Source organism: Populus euphratica, unplaced genomic scaffold (assembly GCF_000495115.2).
Source record: "Populus euphratica unplaced genomic scaffold, PopEup_1.0 scaffold10.1, whole genome shotgun sequence".
Lineage (NCBI taxonomy): Eukaryota > Viridiplantae > Streptophyta > Magnoliopsida > Malpighiales > Salicaceae > Populus > Populus euphratica.
The window spans coordinates 2340649-2360963 of record NW_011499856.1 but is presented as its reverse complement, the minus strand read 5'-3'; the positions used below and the strand labels follow the sequence as shown (position 1 = coordinate 2360963).

The following is a 20315-nucleotide window of genomic DNA, read 5'->3' as shown; positions in this document are numbered from 1 at the left end:
ATAAAGATAATATTTAATAATTTATTGTTATTTTTATTAAAAAAATAATATTTTTATTTAAAAAATAATAAACTCCCCGATAACAACAACAGGACTTTAGAAACAAATGTATTTTTTATTATTTAAAAGCAAAATAGATACCACCATAAATGTTTTATTAAGGAAACAAGTTTACATGGTGTTAAATTGTTTTTTCTTGAAGAATTATTAAATGTAAATGTCTTTTAAGGTTTTTTTTTATGATTTTAATATGTTGATATTAAAATAAAAAAATATTATTTTAATGTTTTCAATTGAAATATACCCTATAACATAATATCAAATACACAATAAATAAAAAATTATTTATTAACAAAAAGCAACCAAAAAAAGAAGAAAAGAGTGTGGTTTAAAAGTATAATAATATCAATCATACACTAGGGTTTTTCTAATCCCGCTATGCTTAAAAATAAAACACGCTTTAGTTAATTATGAGAGAATTAAGAGAAGATAGACATGCCTTTTCTAATAATTAGCTTTCACCTGTTTTTCTGAGATTGTGTGGATGTTCTTTCTAAGAAGAAGCAGCTCTTTGCTAAACATTTATATATACTTTTAAAACATTATATTTAAAAATACTTAAACTTATAATCAAGTATAGCATGGCCAAACGGAATCTACATGATCCAATCTTTCTACAAAAACCATCCTAACCATAATGAAAATCACAAATCAAGAGATTAATGCTCTTTCAGACCCATTTGTAGCTAGGTTTGCTTCATTTCTAGATAGAAAATAGTACATACATATGGAGGAGGTCTTGCTTTTAAAAAAGATAGCAACCCATTTTGCTTTACACAAATCCATGACAGCAATCTCTTACATGATGGAACAAGCATTCACATTATCATCACTAAAGAGAGATACAATGTTTTCTTCAGGTGCATTTGAGGCTGGATAAGCTTGCACAACATTGCGAACATAGCCCGCCGGTGCCCTCTTGTCATAGGCACCGGAAACATAAGGATAATAAACTAGATGTTGAGGGATATATGGCCAAAATTCAGCTACCTTTCCTGTGCTCTTCACTCTTCTTAAGACTTTGTTTGGATCAACATATCCACTAACCACCACCCTGCTTTGTTTTCTGTTCACTTCCACCGTCTTTACTCCTGTATATGTATTGCAAAATTATATATACTTGCAAGTGTTTGCTAAAAAAAAGGAGTGAAATAAATCGAGAAGTGTATATATACTTGCAAGTGTTTGCTAAAAAAGAAAAAAGGTGTGAAATAAATCGAGAAGTACAATATTATTGCAGGTGGGTGAAGCAAGGAGAGATCGGATGGGATATTTACTAATTTTGCTATGCTCTTTAAGTTTTGTACTGGGGTTAGGTTGCCTTTTCCCCCCTCCTTCTTTCAGTATATATCTCATATCAAGAACTTAGAATTTAATGGAATTTTTCTTTTTGCTCTTTCTCCCCTATTCCAGCTTAGAATTTATCTGATTTTTAATTAATTTTCTAAGACAATAACCCGCTATCCATATGTACATGCATTCTTTGGTTTGATCCTGTCATAGCATAAGCTGTGTACTTAGATTGAACTGTCACTGTCAAAATTCAAAGAAAATATAATTTGAGCAAAAAAAAAAGAAAAAGAAAGATAGAATCTCTCAAGGTCACGACAGATTCATTTGTTTCCGATTTCGATGATTGTAGATATCTAAACAAAAGATGCCTTTGTTTATACTTGGAAAGCTTATATGCCCTTTTCATTGTGTGATTGTTTTCTCTGATTACAAGGTTGTTCAGACCCATGATTCACTCAGACCAAAAAGTGAATCAACTTCAACGAATGAAACAAGAGGAGAGCGGGGGAGAGAGCTAGAAAGCAAAACCTTTCATGGAGGTGACAGCATTTTTTACTCTTCTTTCACAGCCATCACAGTCCATCTTCACCTTGATCTCAACTGTCTGAGAAATATAGCACAAACCATATTTTAAAGAAATGAAAGGGTTACAGCGTAAAACATTTAACACAGCAAAGTTTTCGTTTGCTTCTTGTGCTGGTGACAGTGCAAAAGTTGGAGAGGTAATCAAGAGCTCCCATTCTTGCTTCTCTTTATCAGAAAGCAAACGAGCTAGAGCGAGGGATATGATATGGACTACGAGAGAGCTTTGGGGTGTTTATATAGGAAGTTGCTTGCTTGTATATGCAGTTGTGTGAAAAAGCAGTGTCCAGAGATTTTTGTTTTTTTTTTTTAAAAGGAGAAAACAATACACTACATAATTAATAATATAGGGAAAAAAATCTTGCCCACTTATGAAGGCAACAGTGCTTTTGAGTTTGATATTGATTTGTTTAATCTAGTTTGCACTTTGCAGGTTAATGGAATGAGAAATAATTGTAAAGTGCTTTTCTGTTGGCTTTCATTTTTTTTTTTCAATGAGCGTGGCTTTGCTTTCCCAATTATCTTTATTAAATAATCCCCCAATAATTGTAACATCCGTTGATTCTATTCAAGCTCCAAAGCTTGAAATATCAGAAGGAATTTCCCCCCCTTCTGGGTTTTATTTCTAAGGCTTTGGTAAAAGGTTGCGTGAGTGAATATGCGCGATCCAAAACGATAGTATTTGAAGATTTTTTTAAAATAATTATATAATTTTTTTAAAATTTAAAATTGAATTTTTATTAGATTAACCCAATGAAATTGGATTAACTTCTATCTAATTTAATTTAAAATCTAATCCGAGCTTGATCTTGATTTAATAGGCAACTAAGTTGACATAGACCATGCAAGTTAGGATCTGTTGATTCATCAGGTTTGTTCCAATTTAATAACATTTGATAATATCATAAAAAAATTAAATAAAATTATAAAATTTAATTCTCAAATCAAATTAATGTTAAGAAGAAAAAATAAATAAAATTAATAAAAAACCAATAACAAAAAAAATTGAAGTAAATATAGGCGAACACACTAGATCCGCAACTCGACAGATGAGATCAGAAGAAATCATAAAGAGAAAAATAAAAAAAAAATAATGAAGTTAAATATTTAATTAATATAATATTGAAAAATAAAATATAAAAATATAAAAATAAAAGTTAACTAGTGATAATTTTCCAAACTTATAATCAAATTATAAAGCAAGGATTATCTTATGATAAACAAATAAAAAAAAATCACAGGAAAAAAATTAATGTTCTACTCCGCAATGCATGTCATCACAATCTACGGTTAAAAAAGTTGATGTATCCTATTTTTTATTTTTTTAATTTTAATTTTAATTTAATTAATGAGTATACAGATAGGGGAGTGTGAGAATAAGAGATATTAATATGGTTGTCTCTAAGGCTTTGGTAAAAGGTTGCGTGAGTTAATATGCGCGATCCAAAACGATAATATTTTAAGATTTTTTAAAAATTTTAAATTAAATTTTTATTAAATTTACCAAATCAAATTGGTTTAACGTCTATTTAATTTAATTTGAAATCTAATCCAAACTAAATATTGATTTAATAGGTTTCTGACTTGATATAAACCAAGCCAAGTTCTGATATGCAAGCCATTGATTCATTAGGTCTATTCAAGTTTAATAATATTGATAACCTCATAAAAAAAATTAAATAAAATTATAAAATTTAATTTTGAATGAACTTAATGTTAAAAAAAAACTAGAAAAAAATTAATAAAAAAACAACAACAAAAGAAACTTAAGTAAACATAGATTAACACATTAAATCCGCGACTCAGGAGATGAGATCAGGAAAACTTATAGAGAGAAATAAATAAAAAGAAAATAATGAAGTTAAATATTTAATTAATATAATATTAAACGATAAAATAAAAAAATAATTTTAAAAAATAAAAAAATAAAAGTGAACTCATATTAATTTTCCAAACTTATGACCAAATTATGAAGCAAGGATCATCTTATCATAAACTAATTAAAAAAAAATCACAACTAATTTTTCAAGAAAATATTAATTACATAAAAAAAACAATGTTCTATTCAACAATGCATGTCATCACAAGCTACGGTGAAAAAAAATTGATGTTTTCTATTTTATTTTTTTAATTTTAATTTTAATTTAATTAATGAGTATATAGATAAGGGGAGTGTGAGAATAAGAGATATTAATATGGTTTAAATTTGAGGAATCAACATGCAAATAAAACTACGTTTAGGCTTGTAATAATGATAAAAAAGCCATATTTATGAGCAAAAAAAAATCCATTCTTTACGTTGAAATTGTTATATTTGAATTTCAAATTTCTTATCAAATTAACACACACACACGCAGAGAGAGAAGGTGCTAGGATTTAAACCCCTGACCACCAAACAAGAGAGGTTACACTATCATGTTAAAAAACTATTTTAATTTCAAAAATTAGATTGTTAAATAAGATTTAAAAATGATTTTATATTGTAATGAGGGATGATGGCCTCATTTGTATAGTCCAAAGCTCATTGAAGCTTCCATAAACCCCCCCAAAAAAAAAAAATCTTATGATTTTATTATAAGATTTAAAAATGATTTTATATTGTAAGGAGGGATGATGGCCTCATTTGTACAGTCCAAAGCTCATTGAAGCTTCTATAAACCCAAAAAAAAAATAAAAAATCTTATGATTTTATAAAAAAACCTGGGCGAGACGAATCTATTTCTTATGATTGTGAAAGCTCTTTGAGCAATAAAAAACCTGGGCGAGACGAATCTATTTCTCATGATTGTGAAAGCTCCACGGGCATAACAGCATCTAATTTCGTTATGGATTACCATCCAATACTGGAACTTCTTGTTTGAACATGGAAGGGCCCCAATACCCATGTCCTAGATACTATGCTCTTCATTATTGGACCTTTCTTCATGCTTCAGGACGCCACCTCAAAGCATCTCAAGCTACCGCAAGGACTTTGAAGAACCAAAAAAATTCATGCATGACATGAAAGGAGAACCATTTTCGAGTTTCTAATGCTTAGGTCAAGTTCGTTCATCTTTATTGTTTTTTTTTCTCGTTTTTTTAATATATGATGAAAAATGCATCCTAACCACACAATCAATTCTCCACTAAACTAGAATAACATATTTGCATCCTTCACATATCTGTTTAATCACAGTGAAATACATGCAGATCATCAGTTGGAAAATATGTCCCCGCTAACATGGATTGAATGGCTGCTGGTTGATCCACTTGCCACCAATCTCATCCACAGCATTGAAACATTCATAATGCAAGCACAGACAATGGCAATACACTCGTATTCAAACATCCATAATGCACTCATATTTGATTACATTAAAATTGGCCTGAGGTTCTTTGCACTGAGCTAACAGATGACACCAGATTGGAGTGTTTGCTGTACGGCTCATTTGCCATAAACAAAATCATTGGACTTTGTGATTAAATCCCAAAGAGACCTGTTTCTGCTTGCATCTATTGTCCAATCAATGTTAAGTTGGTACATTGAATTTCACAAATATGTTAATGGACAAACTCATCATTACATGTGGGACACTGAAGGGTTCGAAATAGTGACACATTAATAAATTGTTAAATGACTCTATCCCAACAATAATATAACAAGGAAACTTTCGGAGGACTTCATTCAGAATAATTGCCTTGCACAGTATGTACCAACATAAACTATGAAAGAATAAATTATATCATGGGACAGTCGAACGGCCCTCAAATTTCTCCCATCTTTCTTTAGTTAGTGTCTCTATTTTGAACTACCTTTTATCGAATTAAAAAAACAGAAGAAAGATGAGCCATCTGAGCTCCTAATTGGGACAGTACCATATATTCAATTGAGCGTATGCTAAAGAAAAGAATGAATGATGTGATCCAAAGAATTCACATCTTATAGATTACAATAACAGTTTCTAACCTTCGACTTCGAATACACTGAACAGCACAATGGAAACATACTTCGAAGGCAAGGTTCTGCGAAAGTGAAAAATCACCTATGATGCAATACAGCTCTTGTTTGAACAAAGTCGAAGGTTTGGAATAAACATCAATAATGACTTTTGGTTTACATCAATGCAGAATGCATGGGATAAATTAAGTTTAGGAAACAGCTATCCGTGAAAAAATTCAAGAAATCCCTACCTCTAGCCGAAATCTCAGCTTATGTAGTTGGTAGCCGTCCAGATTTAATGTTTTCTCTACTACAGTTTCTTCAGCTTTTGACCACGCAAACCATTCCAAAATGCAGCTGCACGAAAAACCTTTTTCCCAGGAAGCTGGAGTTCCAATACCTGGTCGGTATACAAAAAGCATCAAAATCAGCAACTCAAAAAGGCTTGGGGCATGCAGTGTTTATCTTGACAAATATAACATGCCTTAACACCTAAACAATGTTTCAACTGTTAAAAGAGACTTTTTTTTTTCATTTTACATTTTGAGGGGGGGGACCAGATTTTCTAAAACATTTTCTGGGATAGCACATAAAGTATAGTCTTAAAGAAAAATTGCAGATCAACAACAAAATAAATATATGATGACACGTGATGGCTGAACAGACCTCAAGTGCTGTGGACCTTCCACATGGAAACACCAGCGAATCCTTCACATAAGTGATGTCATCCGCTTCATCACCCTGAACAATGCTATGGTCGCAAACTCTTGTAGTAATAATCTTAAGTTCTACAATATTGCGGCGACCATTTTCATCGTCAACAATTGCTACTTTAGCCCGTGTCCCTGGCCACCCTGCAAATGCACGGACCTAAAAAGGTTGCATGTAATCACCACGCATTCATATTTGACAGGAAAAAGGAAAAGAGGGCTAACCTTATTATGGAGGACTGAAGCTTCTTGATCAAAGGATAACCATGACTCGTCAACAGATATCTGCATAGAGTAGAGAACTTATAGGAAGCCTTATCACAGCTCTTTAAATTCTTGCAAGAGAGTAGAGATGGGAATTCCATACTTCTTCCTAATGGATCCATTGCTGCTTGTATTTAGTCATAGTAAAAGGAATTCAAAACTAAAGTAACAGGAAGGGTGGGGGGATAACCTTTGGAGCCAAGGTAGCTTTGGAATCATCTTGGGGTTGAGCTTTTAACCTGGCTGATCCGTCAAGTATAGAAGGAAGCTCATGAATCAAAAGTTTAGATCCTGCGATCATTCATCGACAGAACTACCTGACTCAAAAGTGCATTCAACTGGGTGTTGCAATCAAAAGCCCATAATTCAGCTCAGACAATGTAATAAAGAAATCATGCAGGGAAAAATATGGAAGAGGGATTCAAGAAAACATTGATCATACAAACTAATCACATAGAAGGAATAGCTATTGCATATCTAATCACGTGTAAAAACTAGAAATATTTACGAAGTGATTTCTTATCAATCAACTCAAGGAAGCCTTGTTTTATCTGCAAGGTTAAGCAATATAAATCCTATTTCACCATCTGCCACTACCTAAAACTATATTGTGCTTATGTTAATAAAACTTGTAACTTTTTTGTTTCCTTTATTGTGTCATTTTTGTCTTCCCCTTATCTTCATGTCTTCAACTCGAATCAATTAACTTTTGCTCTTGATACATTACTAAACTTGTCATGCATAAAAAAAATTAACACTCACAAAGTGAATTTTGATAACTTATCAACAAAGAAGAAAAAATCTTTGACTATTGATATCATATGACTGTTATACGTGCATCATACATGACGGATAAAGTATAATAATTTGTTTTACATCATAAACTTAGTTGACTAATGCAGAGTTGGGAATAATTACCAACTCGAATGAATGAAAAAATAAGAAGGAGAGAAAAGAAAAGAAAAGAACTTAAATGACCGTTGAAGTACAAATGTAAGATTGATAGATTAGCCATGAACAAGGAAGTAGTTACAATGATGATAAAATAAAATAAAAGGTAGAAATCAGAAATACCTTCCGAAAATAGCAATGCAAGTAAATCTGGAGCCTGCAAGCATGTACAAGATAGTCTTAAAACGCTCTGGAAGAAGGAATTACAAATCAAGTTGAAAATTAACATAAAATAATTCTAATTCATTAACTATTTCTTGAAAGGATGAGCTGACAGCAAAGACGAGTCAACATTGCCACCCCTACTTTGTGAGAGTAGAAGTGCATGAAATAGAGAAAGATAAATGTTAGGAGATTGGTTTAAAACTCTGAGGGACTATTGTCTTGCACAATAGAGGCTTGAGCTACCGACTGCAAGTGCATGGGTTTGACTGCAGCTACTTCATGCAAAAATGCTGAAGTTAGGACCATACAAACATCTATCTATAGATTCTGATTCAGCTGTGCCACCAGGAAGTGTACATGGACTCCATGTAGTTACCTAGCTAAGATTCTTAATGGAACATGCATATTTTTGCTAAAAGCTCTAGCCCATCCATCAAGTTATTTAATTGGGATATGATAAAAAATGAAATAACAGATCATAACTACGGCCACTCTTAACCCAGACAAGCACCCCATCCATACCTTAATTTGATCATCAACTTCCAGAGTTTCGTAGGCAATTACAGGTCCAGCATCGAGAGCACGAACAGTGAAAGCTAATGATACCCCAGTTTCCTTAGCACCATCCTAATGCAGAGACTCATAAATGCAATAGCATAGTCTGAGAGTAAATAAGCATTTAATACAAGAGTTATTCTATTTCTTAAGAAAATTTAACAAGAATAAGTTAGAAGAATACATATGAGCCATTAGATCAATGGGACACACCATTGGTCCCATATTAAAAACTATCCAATGGGTCACATTCTTCTAGAGACTTTATTCTTGTTAAATTATCATTTCTCTTAATAAAATTAACATAGATGGCCTATAAAATAAGGAACCTGCAATGCTCTTTGAACAGGAGCTGCGCCACGGTAAAGTGGCAGAAGACTTGGGTGTATATTGACCGTCCCTGAGAAATAAAAGTTCAGGTGTGAGTAACTGCGAAGATAAACTTTGATATTTCTATGTTAAAGCTATTGCTTGATCCTTAGTATCAACTAGTTTGGATTTTACAAATGATTGTTGCTGTATCAAAATAGATATATTAGCAAAGAGGATTACTAACCTACCCAATATTTAGGTAGGCTAACATTGTGCCCAATTTTTTAAGACAAAAATGTTCCTCATGTCCTTTGCATGAAGATATTTCAATCAAGGATAAAATTGTGAGTTCAAAGCATTTGCTATCTTGAGGTTGCAATTCCTCTCCAGTGAGAACCTTTTACCTATGGAATTTACCAGCCATATGTTTTTTTTTTTCATACTAAACATACATCTCTCCTCAAGCATAAATAATTGCTTTCCTATTAGATATTTTATTAATTTTGGTTTCCCTTTTGTTTCTTATTTCACAAATTTTTGTTCGCATGAAAGGGAGAGAGATTCTCTTCCACCATCATCTAAATCATGCTCCTAAATAAGGGTTGCAACTTCATTCCCTAAAATGAGTCTTTTATATGCGCAAAATGAATAAATTCAAAACATAACTATAATAGGATCTTCAAACGGTTAAAAAGTTTAAAGTTACCCTTTATTCACATCTCTACACAAACCAGACATGAGGGGTATTTTGTCTTAAGAAACTGGGCACTTTATTAGGCAGGTTAGTGATTCACTTAGGCAACAGATTGAGACCAACATATATGTGCACTGCCAAATACTGAATTACATTATTCATCTGGCCATTAGCTTTGTGTCAAAAGGTGGACTCCAATAGCCTTCACTAGTGATTGCATGACTCTAGTCTCTTCACTAGCTGAAAGCTCGAAGCTAGTGATTAGATCAAGGACCAAAATTCAAATCTATTTGACTATGATTATTTGAGCTTATGAGGACTCAAGTCTAAGGATTCATCTTTTCCATATTATTGCTTATTTTGGGCAAAAACAGACCAATCATAAACATATTTTCTTAAGCAGAATGCACTAGACCACTAACCAAGTTCAGTTAAGAAAGTTGAAAACCTGATAAACATTAATTTCCCTGTTTCTGCAGTAGCATATGTTAAAGCTACCAACTGCCTTCCGTTCTCTAGTATTTGAACATTAAAGATACCCAAAGGAGGCACACCCAAGTGTGAGGGAAATAAACAAGACAGGCATCAATAAAAACAGGAGGAGAATGAAAATCTTAGCAATCTCAAGTTCAACATTTTTTTGCATCAAATGGCTACTCTTAAGACTAGAATTTAGGGATGACAATTTCATTTGAACCTGATGGATACCAACCCGAACAGACTTGAATGGGTGGGTTCTACCCAAAAGGTAATGGATAAGATATGGATATTATCAAACCCAACCCAAACCTAACCCGAAATATATACATTTGTATCATATAGATATACACGTAAAACATTTATATTTTTTAACACACACACACACACACACACATTACTATTTTATTTTATGTTGATTGATAGGGTATGGATATCAAATATCTAAATTTCTTACCTGTTTGATAATGGATAGGGCTGGATATAGTAGAAACCCGACCCGTGGCTACCCATTGTCATCCCTACTAGAACTTGAGCTCCCACAATTGAACCATATAATAATGCCCACAAGCCCAACTTGAGCTCCCACAATTGAACCATATAATGCCCACAAGCCCCAACTTATATAATAAAAACATATATATGCAAATTCATTTGGTCAAAGAAACAGCTAACCTATATTCCTCTATGGATAAAATGGAAATTAAATCTACAAAAACAGCATACCACATGCACCATAAAAAAAAAAGAATTTTCATCATGGAAATACCACAGCTAAGTAAGAACTATTGTCCAACTGACACACATGAGATGTTGATTCCAGAAGTAGCAAAGAAACAAATTTCTCAATTTCGTTAGGAGAAAGTATATCTCACTAACCCATTGGTGGAATATTGAGAAACTTGGTTGGTAAGATATTCCCATATGCTGCTGTAATGCAAAGTTCAGGCTGCAATGCTCTTAGAGTGGACAAAAATGTATCCTACACAGAAATAGAAGTATATGAATTCTCTGCAAATAACAGTTCACTTATTCCCATGTTCCAAAAAATCAGTTAAGTTCAATGACTAGGACAAACTACTAAATAGAAAAGACAAACTTGTCAAGATCTTCCTAATTTGTTTAGTTATAATCGTAAACATCTGTCAATGCAATGCACTCACTTCCATGGAGTTTCAAATGATAAAAATCTATAATTTTCCAATGAGTACGACCCAACTTAATTGCAGAAAACAGTATCTGTAGCTCTTGGATGATGAAAAGCTATCAGATTGCTAATTGGCAGACTCATCCACATAAGTTGCAGAATTGTAAAGGAGAACAGCAGGTAAAGTAAGAAAATGACCTAATACAGAAAATTCTTGCTGGTAGCATGCAAATTGCAAAAAAATTCAACTACTCAAAAAAAAAAAATCAAATTCCCAAACAAGAACCACTAAAATTACCTCTCCAGCTCTTTCAGGTGTTAAAATAAGATCAGAGGGGAAGGCTGTATCAAGAGCAAACTCAGCAACTGGTGAAGGCATTAACTTTTTACCCCTATCTCTTTTTGCAGGTGGCTGTGTAACAATAGCTGCCACCTAATAACAAAACAAAAATATATTCTCACTAAATTGCACACCACAACCTCTTACAACTTCCAAAAGAAGCAGATCCCATTAACACAAATCCACACAAAAATATCATCTTTCTCATTTTTAACCAAAACCCAGATAGAAACAATTACAAAAATATTAAAAGGTAACAAAGAGATTGGATTTTGACACAAGTACCTCAAAGAGAGAATTGGGTGCTTTAGATGCCTTGAAAAGAGCATCAAGAACAGTAGCAGCCACCTGAAAAGGAACCAAAATCACAGTTCAGTTCTCATTATGAAACAGACACAAGTACGGGAATAAATGTGTTTTGTAGTACCTGAGGAGAACCCAAGAAGACAAGGGGTTTCTTCTTTGAAGAAGTAGAAGATGCTGCTGCTACTGCAGTTGTTGTTGAGTTGAAACAGAAGAAACGGCGTAGCATTAATGAAGAATTCATGCCGTTTCCGCTGTCTCTCCTTCTGCTTCAACGGCTACTCTATTGAGGTTTTAGAAACATTTTATTGCTCTGTTGCTGCTTATCCATCCACTGCCCAAGCCACCATGGGTTGAAATTCTTTCAGTTGATTATTGCCTCTGTAGCAGGCCTAGCCCAGTTAACTTTGGGCCTTTCTGTTTTATGTTTCTGTTTTCTGTTCTTTGACACGCCAACTATTCTCCGACCACCTTTCCGCACACCGGTCCCAGGCTCGAATCCTTAAATCCCTTCCTTCTCTAAAACACTGGACTGACTTGAAAAGGAGTTTAGTTCGTTAAACTATCGAGTCAATTTATAAGTTTATGTGACAGTAATGATTTGTCAACTGGAAAGCACAATGAAGTTCATAATTACAAAAGCACAATTAAGCCATTCTTAAAGTTTCATCGTTTTCTTTACAAAATCAGCTGGACATTACAGTGATTTTCAATACAGGCTAGGTTCGATTGACTGTGATCTCCTGGAAAGTTCGGCGGCAAGATTAACAAACCTAAGGTGTTATACTAGGATAGTCAGTCAGCTTTGATGGAAGAGAGCATTTGTCTCCATAATCTTTTGAGCAAAAACTATGAAATGAGCTCTACAACTCTTCGAATACATGGTTCTAAGACCATTACAGATATGATGATGATGATCTAGAATGTGTTTCTAAACGCTATTAAGAACAATCTGCACCTAGTTCTGTTGAACTCCATATACAAACCTCCAAGTCAAGCTGCCCAGAAGGACCAAGGAAAGGGAATGGAATCAGAAGAAAATCTACAGGAGCTAAGACTTCCACCCTCCCAGGAAAAGGCTCAGTCAATGACTTTAACCTAAGAGAGCTGACCCCTCTACCTGCTACCAGATCATATAAGAACCCATCCTTTGAGAAGCTTGGTCTAACAAAGGTTACGATGACTATATTCCCAATGCTCACAATACCCTTGCTGAGGAGAAAAAGAACACCCTCTTCCATCTGCTTGAGGAACAAGGAACTGTTCATTCACCCCTAATGAGACGGGAAAAGGAAATGTTGTACCTAAAACGCCTTCCACAGTCCCAATGTTTGCTGCTGAAGGCTAATGACAATTGTTCAGATGAGCCAGCATATTACAGTCTGGAAGAGGGCATGGACAGGGTGAAAAGATGCATGTGTCTTCATGGATATCATTATCTATGCAATCCAATGCTCCATTACACCCATATTCTTTGTTTTGGCATACACTTGTAGCAGATTCTGTACCCACTTCAATGTTCCCGCACACTACGTTATTGCTCCCCTGAAGGTTTGAGATATTTGACTACAGAAACAAATCAGTAAAGTTAAAAATCATCATAGAAGCCAGGTATATTTGTTTCCCCATTCAAATTGCTAAGCAAGGTTTTTTGCTTTTGGTTTTTCATGCTCTCCGCGCTCATTCTGGTGAAAACTTGTGATTCCCAAATAGCAAAATCAAAACCCAAGGGATCCATTCCCTTAAAGTTCAATTAATTAAAAAAAATAAAATTGTCTCCATCCAAATGTAGACTCCACCTTGGAGGACCCGTGTGAAATCAGCAATCTGAGTAGAGAACTAGAAAATAATTCTGTCTACAACTAGAAGAAATTCCTCTGTCTCGTCCTATGGTTTGACGAAATTTTAATTGAGCATTCCATCGTTGGTTGCTTATCACCTCTTCATACCACCATTTCCTCCCCTCCATTTCCACCTTCTTCAACACCCCCGGTGTGATGTACGGATTATATACACTTTACATTGTGGATTTGATTGTATTTCAATGGTTTGTGATGTTCATATCTACTTTTGTTTTAAAAATATTTATATATGGAATTCTATTGATCTCATTTATATAAATTTTCTACTAAAATTTTTCAACTATGAAAACTCATAGGTTAACATATCTATTTAACATTATTTATTGTTAAAATCGCATAAATCAATTCTAGGAGATGCTTTTTTGTTGTGGTTGTGGGTTTATTGTAAGCAAACAATTGTTGAATTAGAGATCATAATAGACGAAACAAGAAAATTGAAATCACTCATGAAAATGCTGACGGAAAGGCAATTCTGTTGGCGTTTCTGATGGGATTCCACCAAAAATTTCACTTTCATTTGGAATTTTTTGTAAAACTTATAGAATGTGCAGCAATATACTGATGGAATAGCCAGCGAAAAATTCCCCCAGGAAAATAAATGCTGATAGAATTGCTAATGAAATAAAAAATCCCAGAGATATTTTTCGACAGTAGTATTTCATTGCCTATTCCATTGGTATTTTTTAACCCCAATGCATTCTTCACCATAAGCCGATGAAATATCCCGTAAGTTATTTTTCAATTTTCTGTCAGCATTTTCTATTATTTGGAAGAATCTTAGGTTAGGTAATAAGTGCTAATGCCCTTACTTTAATCGTTGTCTTCGTTGTCGTTGTTTTCATACTCTAATGCCATGACATTTCTTTCTCATACTAAAATTGCAGTTTTCACATCATCACCGTCTCAAATACAAGATTTGTTGTATGCTAATTTACTCTGCTTTTGCAATCATTGTTACTGCATTTCATAACATCTTAACATGAAAATGCTGCACATCACTCTGAATTTCCTGAATGAATCCTTTAAGTTTATGCCAAGTTGAAAGATTCTGCAATTTTCACATAACGGAAAGTATTTGTCATCATCTTCCAAGGATCAGTCAGCAATCATATGGCAGGTAAATGTTTCTCTTAATGTTTTTTAAATAAAAGAATTATATTGAGTGTTTGCATAGCACACGGAAATTTAAGGGAAGCATACCTTCGAAGATGATCCAAATGCTTATGTATCTCCTGCTACATGATTCATCATCATTTATTCTTCTCCTCTCCTCTCTTTTCTTTTGATTTTTCTTTTTAAATACCATTGCCCTTACTGAAGTTTTAATTTAAAGTTTAGTGTTAATTTGTCTCCCTTTGAATAAGCGATTAAATTATAACTAATCTGATTCAGGTTATAGATGGCAGTAAAGTTTCATGGAAGCATACAATCATAGATCAACAGAAACCAGTTTTGACTGTTTCATGGAGCCCTGATGATAACCAACCACTTCTTATTATACATGCTTGATGGCCTCAACAAACAGGAGAACATCCAGGTCTCCCCAGACATGCAGAAACTTCTTCCAAGATCTCTATGACACAAGAAAATGAGGGCCTTTGACAAGGATTTTTACTTGTGCAATGCTGGATTAACCTGCAAATGATAACCATACATTAACTAATTTAACACTTGCAAAATCCAAACAAGAGTGGATAAGTTTAATTTGAAATGATGCAATTACTGTCTAATGTATCTAAAATTTTTCCTTGATCTTTATTATTTCTGACAAACTTTTGGAGATCTCAATTTTCACAGGCCAAGAAAATGCTGATATGACGATGTCACTGTGCTAAAAACCTACAATGTTTGGAGCATATAATTCCCAAGATCTTGAAATTGTCAAGTTGGTTTGAACATAACAATTTTTTCACAGAATTGGTAACGAACAATACCTCCATTCTTCCAAACCAGTATTTCTTGCTCATACTTCCATTCTTCCAAATCAGTATTTCTTATTCATGAGACTGGTTAACTCAATCTAAAAATTTAAAATTTTAGATAAGTTTTAATATATAATTTATATAATTCTTCAATATAATACCTTTTTCAAGTGGTAGATATAATTTTTTAACATATTTAGATTTGAATTTATGACTGTTAGGTTATATTATATTAAAAAATTATTTTATTTTAAAAATTTAAATTGATAAGTAAAAATACTTCAATATATTATTGATATAATTTTCTAATAAGGATTTACCTTTTTCACAAAGTACAAGAAAGTCGGGATTATTCATGAAAAAAGAGTTGGTAGGAAAAAAAAAAGATATTCACTTACTGTTGAATTCTGTTAGGGCAGCGGCTTATCTGGAACCTTAGTTCAAAATCGGTAGACTTATCAAAGTTCATGTTGCTAAGCACTCTTCCTTCTAGCATCTGTAGTACAATAAAATTTCGAACTAAAATGGTGAACCATATGCTATACTCAAGAAATTCTTAATTACCATAACTGGAAAAAGAAAATTGCAATAGATCAGACACGTTCCCATGCTTGTATGGCAAGTAAAACTTACTTACAGTAGTCCTATTCTCGAGAGATGATGCAATGACAATGTATACATTTCCTTTCTCTTTGCTTTATGTTTCTATTATTCTTTTATATTTCTCAATTCATAAGCCAACTTGACGGGGGCGAGTAAAAGAGTCTGGGAAAATGCATCGTGACAGAAACACAGGCAAAGAAGAACCAGAAACTATCATAAGATTAGTGTAAGATGATGCATCCATCAGAGGACATTTCACATCTCTTTGATAGAATAAATAGTTTGTAAAACAAGCCAAATGATGTTTTTCTGCAGCTAGCATCTTCGAATATAGATAGATACCTGATAAAATATGAATCCAAAAGAGCGAATATCATTCTTGGTGTCATTCGATTGGTTGCTGGACATGATGGAACCATCATTCCTTTGGCCTTCGAAACAAAAGAGGGTCTTAGGAAGTAGAATTAATGTTACATATATATACATTGGAAATTAATGATAAGAAGATGAAATGTTGAGAAACTAGTAGGTATAATTGGAGCTGTAATCCTCCCTCACATAAACACGAGTCCCGCCTTTATACTTAAGATGGGAGTACAGTTCCAGGTATACTGAATAGTTCTTTAAAATGGTCGAGAAAGAAAAATGGAAGGAAGGCGAGAACATACTGTTGTCTTGATTGGGGTGGATTTGTTCATACAACATTTGAACCCAATAGTCACCAATCTTCAAGTGGCCACCTTCATCTAGTAACAAGTTTCTGCATGAGAAATAAAACAAGAAAACCCTCATAAGGTCATCATCTGACTGAATAAGAGCATGCATAGGAAAACATGTTACAGGGTTTATGTAGGGAATGAGGGCAACTTGTTAGATTTATATTACATGATATTTATACAAGTGGTTAATCCAATCACAATAGAAGACGAGGCAAAAAAGAAAAGACAGTGAAATATAAAGAGCTTAAGAGAGTCTGGGCCTTAAAAGTTCTGATAATTCAAGAAAAAGTGAAAGAGCTAGTCCTCTCGAAAAATCACCAGCCAAAATTCCAAACGAGGAGCTTAGGAACTCCCATTCCACTGATCTTAATGGACCTCCACTAGTATACATGAAAAGAAAGAAATTGAGAGATGGCGAGAGAATGTGGAGTTCCGACAACACTTATTGGAGTGGTAATGACTGCACATGGTGTCATCACTGCATAAAAGAGTAAAACCCCATAGAGAGAATAATCACAAAATGAAGTCATTTATTCCGGTTACCATTCTTGAAATCCAGGATCCTAATATGTTCTCCTATACTCATCCAACCAGGGCATCTTGCTGCATGTTCTTGCATGATATTGTCAGGACAGCATAACCATGCTTCCGCGACATCCACGGTGACACCACAATTCGTTTATTGAGTTAACAATTAAGAGGAATGTGAGCTTTAATTTTGAAACTCATGGAGTCACAGAATGCCATATAATAAAATTGAAGGATAAGATGGAAGTTGAGGATGGCACTCGCCTGGGAGTCAAATGATTGTGAACTATGGGTAAGGGTTTGTGCTCATGGAGATAATTCATTCCCCTGTAATCATTGTAGATAAGAAAGAATCACAAATTGCTTTAACATAATATATGAAGAAATAGCAAGATCATGCGTTCAAGAAAGCTTCTGTGTAGAATATAATTTATATAATTAAATAATTTGCAGCTTGACACATGGAATAGATGTATGAATGCAACAGGTCGTAATTCCCAGCATTCCGTTTCTATAACATGAAATCAGAGCAACGAAAATCTTACTACCTTGCGATATCTAGAGCATAGCGCAGAGCAGTAGGTATATCAAGCCGAATTTTTGTGGTCAAGATACCATCCAAATTCCCCTACATAAGAAATAAAAACTATTGAGAGAAACATACCATGCCCAAGAAAAAATATGTCAATCACCAAAATTATCAATGAAGCTAAATCCATTACTCATTGCACGCACACAACGGTGGAGTGTTGCCATAAGCCTCAAACCATAGTTTAAAAATCTTATGTAGAAGCCTGAAAAGACATACCTTAGGCAGATGCTGTGTAATCAGAATCATCTCCTCCCGATGGACAATTGAACCAAGAAACTGCAAGATATTTGGATGCTGAAGTTGTCGTAAGAGAGTGTTATCCTTGGCAGATAATATCCTGCATCATGTTCAAAGTGGGATTTATTCAGAATCTAGAGTAGTTCAATTGTTTCCTTCAGCTCAAAGAAATGTGAATGAAACAAAGAATCAAGAACGGAAGAAGGAACAACTAAGCATACATTTTTACAGGATGGTATATCTGACTCTTAATCACCGTTTTAACAACCCATGTTCCCCGCCACTTAACCTTGACTGATTCACCGAAGACACCCTGAAAATTATCAGAAGAAGAATTCTCTAACAAGTTAATACAAGTAAAGACATAGGCAGTGCCTTGACAGTAAGGCTGTGAAGACAGGTTGCATATGTGAGGTCTTAGCAAAGCTTAACTACCACCAGCTAGTCGAAGAGTTACTCAAGTATAGAATAGATCACTCATGCGTTTGTTGTACTCCAGGACTAACATCATAAGATATAGAAATTTGATGCACACGACTCTCCAAGATTGAAGTACGATATTCAAAAAGTTGGTAGACAAAACAGAGAAGCAATTCCTCGAAGGGATTAATGTTAACAATTTACGGTCACCTGCTCAACTATTGATGACTGTTCTGTGTTCAATTCTGAAATATCAAAATTCATCTCAATGCAATCTTCATGTCGAAATGTCTGCATGACAAAGCACGAGTTAGAAACAGATCATATGTTGCATGATGCAAATTTCCTTAATACTAGCTAATTTTTACTTTACTTTGAGCAGTAGTAGTACAATGCATTTGAAAAGATCTTGAGGTTCATGATCTAATTACTTAATCTCTTACAGATGTATCAGTTGTTTCTACACTGAACATTCAGCCTGATGCTCCCTACACCCCACCATCCCCACTCTCACTGTTTCCCTCAAAAACAAAAAGAAAGAAAGGGAGATGATTCAATTACCATTGGGTGGTCATTGATGAAATCCTTGCCTCCGTTAACTTCCAGGATCCTACATATATCTCGGTAACTGTAGAGTCTTGCATCTGTCAAGGGCTTGATATTACAGTAAAGAAATAGAATCAATATCAAGATCACTTTTCAACCTAGTTAGATTAGCTGTTTCAGTTATACAGAATAAAACTAGATTCACCAAACTAATTTCGAAGGGAGCTAATACGAGAGTGTCTTCAACAGGACAAGGTTAACGGAACAAATCAATCCTGCTAAACCGAATTCCTTCGAGACACTGGTTAGTAGACAAAGCAACAACGTGCTATTAGTGAAGATGGTATGAAGGAAACATTAAAAACTTTAATGCATTGAATTTTTATGTCAGGAGGCCTAAGATTGATCATGAGATAGCTAAAGCAGAGAGTATTAAATATTGTGGATGGACTGAAATTCTATACAAATCCCATATCTATTGCTAACATAGCATGCAATATTATAAACATGTGAAAATCAATTTTCTTTTATGAATTCAATTCACCAAAAAACAAATATATGGAAACGAGTGACAAATGCATATGGGGTGCTTACAGTCCTTTGCCAACGGTCTTTGAGATTGACATTGGCCTTGTAGTGCAGAAGGAGCTCAACAATAGGAGCATGGCCTTCACTAGCTGCAAGATGCAAGGCAGTCCTCTTGTCATAGTCTTGTACATTAGGAGATATACCGTCCCTCAACATCTGGTTCAGTCCCACTCTGTCACCTCTAGATGCAAAACTCAAGAAATTCCCTATAAGCTGCATGTCAAACTCGCCAGAATAGTTGTCCTCTTGCATCGGATCCATCGTCTCGAGCTCTTTAAAACCCTGCAAACCATTAAATAAACTAAAATAAAAGTGGTTTCATGAGGGATCAGTGAGAGAGCGAGTTCATCAAATACAAAACCCTGCAAAACATTAAATAAACTAAAATAGAAGTGGGTTCAAGAGGGATCAGTGAGAGAGTGAGTTCATCAAATACCGAATTGATAAATCTGGGCTGGTTCGTTAATCAATGAGGGAGGCATTGTCAATGGTTGGGAAGATATAAAGATGCTATGAGAAGGGACTT

General features: G+C 34.2%; 3 protein-coding genes and 1 pseudogene across 6 annotated transcripts; all 4 read right to left on the bottom strand.

Moving 5' to 3' along the window:
• Positions 1-607: 607 nt before the first annotated feature.
• On the bottom strand, positions 608-2215 carry HIPP21 (Heavy metal transport/detoxification superfamily protein). Of its 2 annotated transcripts, none has more exons than XM_011023056.1 (3): positions 2022-2215; positions 1882-1957; positions 608-1151 (listed from the first exon to the last, which is right to left on the bottom strand). In XM_011023056.1, exons 1-3 carry the CDS (start codon positions 2091-2093, stop codon positions 859-861), a joined length of 441 nt encoding a protein of 146 aa, XP_011021358.1. In that variant the 5' UTR covers positions 2094-2215; the 3' UTR covers positions 608-858. The 2 variants fall into 2 exon arrangements, with proteins under 2 accessions (XP_011021358.1, XP_011021357.1); XM_011023055.1 differs by having other exon boundaries at positions 653-1151; positions 1882-1960; positions 2014-2165.
• Positions 2216-5794: 3579 nt separating this feature from the next.
• Positions 5795-12204, bottom strand: PDE194 (formyltransferase). Of its 3 annotated transcripts, none has more exons than XM_011023052.1 (11): positions 11897-12204; positions 11755-11817; positions 11428-11562; positions 10862-10964; positions 8829-8899; positions 8467-8571; positions 7903-7969; positions 7019-7119; positions 6790-6849; positions 6521-6724; positions 5795-6254 (listed from the first exon to the last, which is right to left on the bottom strand). In XM_011023052.1, exons 1-11 carry the CDS (start codon positions 12014-12016, stop codon positions 6165-6167), a joined length of 1119 nt encoding a protein of 372 aa, XP_011021354.1. In that variant the 5' UTR covers positions 12017-12204; the 3' UTR covers positions 5795-6164. The 3 variants fall into 3 exon arrangements, with proteins under 3 accessions (XP_011021354.1, XP_011021355.1, XP_011021356.1); XM_011023053.1 differs by having other exon boundaries at positions 7903-7936; positions 11897-12174; XM_011023054.1 differs by lacking the exon at positions 8467-8571 and having other exon boundaries at positions 7903-7936; positions 11897-12181.
• A 401-nt stretch (positions 12205-12605) lies between these two features.
• LOC105123517 (E3 ubiquitin-protein ligase SINA-like 10) lies at positions 12606-13741 on the bottom strand (annotated as a pseudogene).
• A 1407-nt stretch (positions 13742-15148) lies between these two features.
• Positions 15149-20050, bottom strand: LOC105123450 (serine/threonine-protein kinase TNNI3K-like). The gene is made up of 11 exons (XM_011023051.1): positions 19796-20050; positions 19217-19309; positions 18866-18946; positions 18457-18548; positions 18215-18335; positions 17955-18034; positions 17671-17733; positions 16828-16919; positions 16502-16590; positions 15955-16052; positions 15149-15269 (listed from the first exon to the last, which is right to left on the bottom strand). The coding sequence occupies exons 1-11, from the start codon at positions 20048-20050 to the stop codon at positions 15149-15151; spliced, it is 1185 nt and encodes a 394-aa protein (XP_011021353.1).
• Between the last annotated feature and the right edge of the window lie 265 nt (positions 20051-20315).